Here is a 10560-nt window from a genome sequence, read left to right as displayed (position 1 = left end):
CGGTGCAAATATTAAACATAGCAACCATCTTTACGCTCACGTGTACCTGTTACTTCAGGTGGGACAAAGTGATAGCACTGACGGACTCCAATCTACATGCGCTAAACGAAATGATTCTACAATGAACATTCAGATAATCCTACAAGTTTCTTTCGCCTCCTCACTTATTTCGGGGGTTTTAGATCCAGATGCCTTCAACTTTCAAGAGAACATAAATGAAGTTCCCACTTCTTAATTGGAGACTTTTAAAAAAGAATTTAATGATTCAGATCACCTTTTTGGATTCACTTTTGCCCACAAATTATTTACATCCCTTGGTAGTGGGGTGTTTGCTTCTCTCGTCCGTGTCCGCGATACAATTCATCCGTATGTAACAGTTTTTTCCCTGAAGTTCTCTTAGCAAACACAGGTAATTTGAAGAGCCCTTGTAACCAGGAGAAGGGAACGCTCTCGAGGTATGTTTAGCAGCCTGCTTGCAGTTTGTGTCAACAACTCTTTTTTTTTCTAATAAGCATTAAGAGATGTAAGTGTTCCTCTTTCGGCAACTAGTGGAAGCGGGTAGCAGCATTTGGTCTTTTGAGAGAGAGACAAAACCCCGAATGATTTGGTTAGACGGCTATGGGCCTAAGTGAACATTCCAAGTTTGGAAAGGTCACCCGCTCCTCACAGCAGCACATGAATGCATCGTGTCGTCACTGACTTTCAAGATTATAGATTTGGTGATGCGTGTCCCTGCACAAGCAACCAACCAGTGAAAATTATAGTCCGACGGGGCAGTGTCTGTTTTTCAGTCCAGAACCCACCACATCCTGGCTGGAGCTTATATACTAGAAATATGGATCAGCATGCCACCTTCTGCGAAGTTTGTGATTATGCAAGCTTTCAAATAATGACGTGGGCCTTGTTTTTAGGATATGCCAACATGACAATGTTGGTCGGTTTGAACTACAATATGCATCCATGGTGAACATTGGTCACGAACGGATAAAGCTGAAAGTGCACTGACAAGTGCACGGACCCTCTACAGTGGTGGAGACAGTTCACATTTTACAGTGCACCACCAGTCACGTAGGCTGAGTACAATTACGATTTCCGGGGGTGGTCGCTACCCCCCCCCTTGCATCCCAATTTCTTTTCAGGACAGAACTGGATTTTGATTTAAGTCCATCCATACGGAGCGGCAGGCATCAGTCGGTACACGGTACGTTACCTAATCTACATGTACAGGCGGTGCATGTTCGCCAGGGGCCGGCCGCATGCGCACTTTGCCAACTAATTTCAAACGTCCCCCCCCCACACTGCAGCGAGGTTAACATCAACTATGTTCGTGTTGGCGTTGCCATGGCTACCGTTGGCTTCCCCGCTGCGGTTTGCGACCTTTTACCTTCCAAACATAATTCCGTGGGGGTTCAGAGCACAGTAGTTGGATGAAAATCCTTCACAGCCGTACGGAAATGTGCGCTGTCAACAAAACAGAGCCTATAGCCTACTGGTTACCGTCTTTGTTCTGTGTCCAGTCTCTGAAACGGCGCCAAAGTAGTTTGATAAGTCGAACTTTAGAACCAATAACTTCCTTTGTTGAGTTTGTTCCCGTCAAGTCCTTGCCAAAGCCGAGGGTTTTACGACTACCAAGCTTCGTGGGGACGAGCGGGTCACAGTGCTGCTCCTGGATTGCTGAGATAAGAAGATAAACATTCAGCTAACCCGACCCTAAAACCTACTCCGTAGCCGAGGGGTGTTACACCTGAGTGCGGGCATGGTGCGGCTACAGCCCGTTAACCTTGCACACAAAACAACACAGAAAAAAATTCCCCTGGAAGGGTTTTGTTCCCCCGTAATAAATCAAGGAAGCCGTCGAGTATGCGGAAACCCAGACACAACTCATCATACCGTATCCAGTATGAAAGAAATGGCTGCCTGGGGCGCCGGGGCGGGTGCGATCGTGTTTAGGGTCATCATTCAATGTTGATCCATCGCGCCGTGGAAACTGATGTTTGAACTCGATCCATATCGATGGTGTGCGATTTACGAACTTGTTTCGAAGACAAATTCGTCGTTGGCGGAATACAACTCTGTGCTCGTCTGCAGCGACGTAAACTACTGGAGTAACCGGCCTAGATGACCAAACCAACGAAGTACTGATCAATAGACACGCACCAAACAGCGAACTAAGAAGGTGTGGCATCACCCGCTATGATATATGCGGATAATGTTTACTCCGTTTGTAGGACCATCAGGACCTTGAGTTTCCACGTTGTTCAAGGAACTTCTTCATACTTAATCTGGACTTCATTTGCGGCGTACCAGATTTCTACCGACCATTGCGTATAAAGTTGCGGCTTTACTATACAGATCAAGACATCGAATGCTCAGATTGTCAGGATAAACCAGCTTATTTGGCTTCGTTACTTTTTGTCGAATCCAAATCACAGTTGCCATGAATAGTTCCGATCCGTACGTGCGGGACCGTGGAATTATAACCACTCGTGACCGCGAGGTGTCACTGCAGCTCCACCGGAAGAATTCCATGCAACGGGAGCAGCTGGGCAAACAGCTGAAGCGTCTTGACAAGGAGCAGCAAGAATGCATCCGGAGGACACACATGGAGAAGTGCGCCATCTCCCGGGACCAGAAGTGCCTGGTCAGCGACCTCAACAAGTTCACTTTCTCTCAGGACGACCCGCCCCTTGCAGACGATGCGTTCGTGGACCAGCAGGCCAGAACTGACGAGCCAACGAGGTCTCCGCCGGCCGTCAGACGAAAAGAGGCGGCCACAGCGACGCATAAAGCCAGCACGAGGCGCGTCTCGCTGCCAGACGAGCTGCACGACCCGGGCGCTTCCGAGGCGACTACGAAGGACAAGGAGAGGTTCATCGACCAGAAAAAGAATCGAGAAATCACCAAGCTGAAAAAGGCCTCGCTGAGGATGGAATCAGGGAACAAAAAAGACTCAGACGAGAGAAAAGGTAAACCGAAAATACCCATCAATGCCTGGTACCATGACAACCATGCCAAAGCGCGGGAAAGATCGTCCTCGGTGTTCGATCGTCTGTCAGAGGGCAATAACCTCAATTCAATGTCCTCGGAACAGTTCCTGCAACGAGTGAGAAAGCAAAGGAGTTACACCCTACCCCCAATATCAACACGAACAAGAACTGCTGAGCGTAGATAGGGGTACCTCTTGGCGCTGATCTCTATGCCAAAAAAAGGTGATAGCTCATTAGCCATTCTGAGCAGTACTAACAGTGAAACTCTGCACTGGTTCCCAATCCCTCCATTTGGAAGGTGGGGGGACACCAGTCTTATCATCTCAGATCATTGAAAACAAATCTTTACAAACCTACCGATGGTGGAGTACACCTAGTAATATGGAAGACGACAACTTCACGTTTTCAGTTGTCTGTCACTCTTCTTAACGGAGATCAGCTGCAAGTGTCCGTCGATTAAAGAGTAGCTGCAATGGAATTTACATCTCAGTTAACCTCATATTCAATTTTTGTTTCACTATTTTAAAGGGTATTTTCCTTTTTTTAATGCCGGTTGTTATATCCATATTTGTGAGCAAACTGTAATGTCATCCCAGGAAGAGAATCTCAATGTTGTATTGGTTTGTACACATAAAAGCTGAATTTTTGTTAGAATTTACTGGCCTCAAATTTTTCTTGGATGATTCATTGTTCTTTAAGTACATAGCAAAAGGCAAGCATGCATGTAACCTTTTCTCGGAGATGTTTTCATTGAGTTAGTCATTGAGTTAGTTTTGGGTTTACCATTTGAACAGAAAAATCTATGCACGGAAGTATGTCTTCCCTAGATGACATCACAGCAACAGCGACCTCAATTGTCCAGGAAAGCATGGGCAATTTTTGAGGTTTTAAAAATTGCACTTTTCAATGCATTTAACCAAAAAGGGATGTCAAATAATTTTCATACATTGGAGAAGAGTATAAAGTTGCAGCAAAATTAGGGCTAAAACAAATCCCTTTCTGCTACACTTTAGAAGTAACCGAGTTACAGAGTTCACAGGGTTGGTTGTACTTCCCATGCTTTAAACTTTATGATTACCTTGCGGAGCCTTCGAGTGGATCACCGGCGAAAATGCTCGTGTTAAATTACCCTACATCAAATTTATTTCTTTAATATTTTTGTCTATAAGTCGCCAAATCATTTTGTTTGCAGATCTTATACACTTGATTTGTATCGTGTTTTTGCACAATTCTCGGTACGGTCTAGTCACTGGACATCATTATAACATGATAACTCAACTGTGTAATTGGTGCGAGGTATTAAAATGAAAATGGGGTCACTGGTGTCGTTACAAAGTTTTCAACTCCATACAGAATTTAAGTTACCAATTTTTTTAAAGGCCAGGAGGTTACACAGATTAATTCTCCTCCCTATATAATGCGATCCAAGGAAATCTTGTCACAGCACACACACAAAAAGGAAGCACGATACCAACTTGACAAATTATTATGGCTTCACGAAATTCGCGTGTTTTATGTATATATTTCTTAGCGTGTTGAGGGGCCGACGGTACACTTTTTATGGCGCTTGACGGGGTCCAGTCTGCTGTAACTCAGTTCATACTTTACGTCAAGTTATCTCGGAGTGAGTTCAGTGAATTTGCAGTATTCCACAATAGAATGGAATTCGCTTCGGTTTAGGGTTTTAGCGCGAAGTGTGAACAGATCCAATAGGCCCAATACGCCTTTCTCAAACTAATTTTATCTTGAAAAGGCGCAATGTCTCGTCGCTCAAAATAAATAATTCCAGAGATTAATAATTTCAGCATTTTGAGCCCTCAGTAATAAGGTTCTGTATACCATGGTGATTTATTATTGATGGGCTCATAATTATGGCGTTTAGTTTCAACGAGATTTATGTTCAGAGAAGGCGCCACAAACGCTTACATTTTCTTGTACTTGAAATCTTATTACAGGATTTATATTTCTTTATTACAAATTATGTAATCTTTTATGCAGTATGTACATAATAAAATATTGGAATCATAATTATACATGGAGTGGTAGCAACAGGGATTAATTGGTGAAAGGTGACCAGCCTTATCAACCATTTTAAAGAGATTCACTGTGTATTGCATTATAAGCCATACACCACTTCAAAAACTGAACAGTTCGGTGCAAATCATGCCTCTTTTCCCGCGCCTAATTGAACCCACTGCAAGATTCTGGAATAACCTCAAGTTTCATCTCAGTCTGGGCTTCATCACATTTTCTGTAACCAGTTTCGAATAAGGGTTTACAGTCTGAACCAGATATCATGATACTATTCTGGGACTCATTATTTGTGACAAGAATATGTCTCTGCATCAGGAAATAATGGAGCTGAACTGAGTTGGAGGGCCAAGGCTGCATGTTCCTGAGGGCAAGGAACTCGCGGCAGTAAACTGACAAACTTTCAAACGCTGGAGGGGTCATTTCCGAGGTGTTTTCAAGCAAAGTGGTTATTTTCACCACTTTTTTCTTTTTTGTCTTTTTCGTTTCTTTTTTCCCCTCCCCCTTTTTTTGTAAGGGAGCGTCTGCCCCCACCCCCGAGCAACGCCCACGGCCCCAATCAGGGGACGTAATGGACCAAACCCTGAAACTGCAGGCGAAGACGAAGCCGGGACTTGGACAACCTCGGACTGTGGGACTGTGGACGTGCTTACCGCGGTTTTGCGTATAATATTTGTCTATATGAACATGTCATCGCCAGAACAATTGAAGTGAAAATACTAGACTAAAGTCCCTCGAGACATCAACAGGCTGACGGATGAAATAACCATTTCATAACCGAAGCTCCCCTTTCCGGAAAATCTGATGCATTAAATGTAAAATGCATGACGCACGTAATCCACAGAGGTGAACAGAAGCAAAACTGGGACAGTAAAAAATAGATCATAAAATTGCCAAATCTGCATTGTGAAATAAAGAACTAAAACTGTTGAATAATTTGTCACAAAAATATCAGCAAATTAACTGTTACCTTACTGGTGGCTGCATAGACTTATGTTGTAATTAAACCTGAACTGGACGAGAATTTTGTGTTACACAAGACTGACAAAGCCTTTGGCTATGCACCTGTGATATCTGTCCCGACTTCAAAATGCCGTTGCCTTGACAATCTTCAGCCATTCTCATATTGAATCCATCTTGAATTGCCTAATTACGATATCATGCTCATTAATGCATTTCCCCTTCTAATTAAGGGGAGTGTTTAGGTCGAGGCGGTACAAGGAGAAAATCCACGTAGCATTATAACGACTGATCAAAGGTTTCAGAAACTCCGTTTGTGACTTCATCGGGAGAATATTAAAAGACAATACAAAAGATCGACTCATGGGGTTGGGAGGAATAAATAGAAAGAATGGATAAGAAGACAGTAGGTCCCATCTCCTAGGAAACGATGACATCAGTCTGATGATCTGCAACACCCTGAATCCCTGAAACTGAGATTGCCTTGAGTCACACAAAAAAAAATTGAAATTCTTATCAAAAACGGTGGATTGCATGGACACATCTGCACTGGCCATGTGGAACTTAAACTTGCATGAGAAGGGATTTCAATTCCATCAAGACATAAATCTTCCATGTTAATGGACAGATAGAAACGTAGTTTTCAGACTCGTGTTGACAATCACAGTCATGCACCTGGCTGAGGGGTACTTTGACATCCGACGACTGTTCCAAGTGTTTCATTAAAGATCCAACAGTTGCAACTGTTTGATCTTTAATGCAACATAAAATTCATAGGACTAACAACACTCGAGAAAACACAAAATGCAGTAATAAAGTTCACGTACAAGATTATACTGACAAACGGTTAAAATTCATGAAATAAATATAGGACTGCGACTGGAGAAAGTACAAAAGTAACTGACATCATCACAATGGAGCAATACAAAAATGAACCAGATACACTTGGTACATGTACAGTAAAGAAGTGAAAAATGGCATATGGTATCTGTGTTAGAAAAAAGTTATTATACTCTCAAGAATATTCCACTTTAAAATTGGATTGACACCTTAGAACAAAATTGGATTATTTTGACATCAAAACTGACCAACAATAGGCCTAGACACATCGTGTGATAAAAAAAATCAACATAAAAACAATCAAGTATAAATCAGCCATAAAAAACCTCTTTTATCTAATAAAAAGCAGTAGTGTTGCAATAGGAAAATTTACATCGGCTAAAGAATTTGATCTTAAGCAACTGATAAAATAAGCCTGCAGGGTACAGGAGAAAAAATGCTTGATTACTCAAAAGTGTGGTTATACGAATGGTATGGTTACTGTTTATACCTTTGAGTCCTCGAAAGAGGAATAATTAAGGAGCCGATGAGATTGTCTGAGATTACGACCAGATGCAGACTGGCGAGATGGAGGCAAAAGATGACGGTGCCTTTCTAACTCAAATAGAGACTGACCAAAGCTCACCGTTAACTGCTTACCTCCAGCATAAGAAAGCAAATGAGGATAAGCTATTAAACGCAGTGTTCATTTCTGCACGTCTTCAACACAGAGTCTTCAAAATAACAGTTGACCAAACAACAGCCCCTGATTCTAAAACGGGAAAAACGTACATTTCACAACCAGAAAAAAGTCTTGAACAGCAACACCATTAAAAAAAACTACTCATGATAAAAAGCCGTCGGGCGAATTAGTGTCGGTGATGATACGCTCAGCCGATTGGTCCCATTTGAGATCGTTTTGAATAATTGCACCAAGACGTTTTATAGATGAAACATACTGGAGCTGGGTCCCATTGATAAACAATGCGAGAGGAGGGGGATAATTTCAAAGACACACTGAAACCATTTTTTACATGGATAAAACCCCACGAGGGGCAAAAACAGTACGGTACTTCGTCTAGAGGCCATTTTTTGGGGGGGGGGGATCTCAAGGATTCAGGCAGTGCGTGGAGGCCTTTAGGCCCTATGCATTCTTTTGCGTAACACTCCCACAATCTGCAACTTCCCCGTTCAGTTACATGACGCAATTGTAACCTTGTCATTTTTAAAGAACGGGAGGGGGAGTGGGACTGTAACTCCACCCCTAAACAGAAATGGGGTGAAGATGTGATTTAATCATCAATCCGTGTCGCGTAAACTATGCCAACAGAGAGGAACCAGTCTGGTTCCCGGGGAAAAAAAGATTCCGATTATTTTGGGAGACCAATAGGCCTATGTAGGTCCTTTGGTGCTACAACCACAGTCAAAAACGGGAGGAATTTGTTTTCAAACGTTTTCAAAATTTTACTTCGGGTGTTTTGACTATTTGGCTTACTGCGACGTTTGTGCATGGTTTGATGATATGGATTTAAAAACTGACGGACACGTGCGCGCTGCCTTTCATGATTTCATAAAGACATCTGTTATGTTATGTTATGTTCCCACTTCCCATAGGCATCGAATATTCAGAAGAATACCAATCAAGATGGACTGAGGAAAAAGCTGAGCTTTAGTTAGAAAGAAATATTCCAAGAGAGTTTTTCCCTCCCCAGCGGCTTTAGGGGTTGGGAGAACATTTTATTCACAGAGAGCGAATGATTAGTACTAGGGCCTATATTTGCCGGTTGGAGTGAGATTAAACTGCATTATTTTTTCCCTTGCTGTTTAACGCTTTGGCCTATACACGCGGATTTTTGCAACGTACTCTTTTGACCACCCCACGGAGATTTTTTTTTTTCTGCGGGCAAATTGCAAGCTTCGGGCATACTAAAAGCCTTCCATCCTGAGTCATATCTCTCCCAAAGTTGTTGTTTTTCCCCACCAATCTCGGGAGATTCTCAGTATAGTTCCATGAACCCCATTAGCGCTAGCGGGGAATGAGTATACTCGCTGAGCCGATGCCGACTGAACAACACCTGCGTCTCTCCATATCCGTATCGTTTGGATGATGACACGCATGCGCCACAAAATGTCAAGCGTATACGGAGCTTCATCGGAGACATGGTGAAAATCTCCACCCCTCCCCCAAAGAAAGCAATAGTGAGAATTCATCAGTCGTAAGTGTGACTTACATGGCATTAAGAAAATTAAAAACCATACGGAATCAATCAGTTGTTCAAACTTGTACCGTAATATAACCCCTATACTAACGGACGACCACCAGTCGTACAATACCACTTACAGCGTGCAGGTCTACGCACTGGTTGGAAGTCGTGCGCGTGTATAGAGGGGCTTGTGGGGTACCGGAACAATGGGAAGTACCCCATAAGGTACTTGTGGGGTACTGAGACGGTACCCCACAAGGATTTCACGAAATAGATATTTCAAATTTACTCAAAAAGGAGGAAGTTTCAAGTGCCATTTATTTGTCGCAAAATGAAGTATTTTAAATAAGGGACGTTCAGTCGAATTTCCAAAGTAGGAAAGTGAATATGTTTCAAATGGGAGTGATTTGAAATTTTTTGCGTGTTGTGTGGGAGTTTTGTTTACGAGAACAAAGGGAATACCCCACAAGTATAGCTGTGTCAGGTTGTGTGCACAGCCTTGTGCGATTGTCCTGTAAATCAAATACAACCTGTACACGTGCACATAATATAAAGACATCTTTCCAAGTGCGCGTTTTCAGTGCGCTTCGACGTAAGCTGTAAAAAGTATCCAATATTGGTACAGCAGTGAAACGCGGCAAGTGGATGCAGTGCCATGTGCACACGTAAACAGACCAAACACGCCCATTATGGAAAGGCACTTTTGTACGCGTATGGAGCAGCAGAAAAGATACATGTATGTCCCACCAATACCAGCACATTCGCAATGCAGTACTAAACATTACACACTAACTGTTTTTAAGCTAAGCCCTCTGTCTGCAACTGATTGAGTTCCAATGGATGGTTTTATTATAGGCCTACGCTTTGATTATGGATGCCACTAGACTGTCACGCAAAATAAAAGCTGGTATCTGTTCTACTATCGGTGTTATCCTTTAATCACTTGACGGCTGTTCTATGTACTCTCGTGGTCAGTCAGTCGTTATCATTATAACAGCGCATAACTTTAAATTTGCGATATTGCCACCTGTTCCTTTCTGTTTATTCAATAGCGATCTCGGCCTCCGTTGATCTTCTAACAATAACCCGCATCAGTTGATCAAGAAGTAGTTTCCATGATCAATTAATCTCCAAAGTTGGAAATAATATAACATTTGAGCTCTGCAGGTGGAAGCCGTTTTTAGGTGCGCTGTCACATCCTGTATATACATGTAAAGCTCGCTTGATTGCAAAGCACGCGAAAGCCGGCAGTTTTACTCGCTGCACACAAACTGACAGTCGGTCAATAAGCTTAGAATTGGGTTCGCTCTTTACCCACCGCCCACACAGTTCGCTGGGAATGGCAAATCATGACGTGTTTTTGGTTGAATACTCATTGGACAGAGTTCATTTGAACAGTAAACGTGCGCACTGCAAATACATGCGTAGATTACGACACCAAATAGGTCCCTAACCCACAATGCTTCGCGTGTCCATAGCTGTTCATCTCAGCGCTGGGCGACAAGCAAAGGAATTGAGTGGAGGGTCAACTTTCAGTTCAGCTTTAATAAGCCAGTTAC

General features: G+C 42.8%; 1 protein-coding gene across 1 annotated transcript; it reads left to right on the top strand.

The window, feature by feature from the left end:
* Positions 1-746: 746 nt before the first annotated feature.
* On the top strand, positions 747-5022 carry LOC110983448 (uncharacterized). Its single transcript, XM_022242750.2, has one exon. It carries the CDS (start codon positions 2438-2440, stop codon positions 3170-3172), a length of 735 nt encoding a protein of 244 aa, XP_022098442.2. The 5' UTR covers positions 747-2437; the 3' UTR covers positions 3173-5022.
* Positions 5023-10560: the final 5538 nt, after the last annotated feature.

The sequence above is a fragment of the Acanthaster planci genome, linkage group LG19 (genome assembly GCF_054643075.1).
Source record: "Acanthaster planci isolate LZ-2023a linkage group LG19, COTS_SCS, whole genome shotgun sequence".
NCBI classification, from domain to species: Eukaryota; Metazoa; Echinodermata; class Asteroidea; order Valvatida; family Acanthasteridae; genus Acanthaster; species Acanthaster planci.
Note: the sequence above shows the minus strand (reverse complement) of the source record. Positions and strands in the feature narration are given on the sequence as shown.

Excerpts from the sequence above, each read along its gene's own strand:
- LOC110983448 (XM_022242750.2), top strand. The coding sequence starts at position 2,438 with ATGAATAGTTCCGATCCGTACGTGCGGGACCGTGGAATTATAACCACT.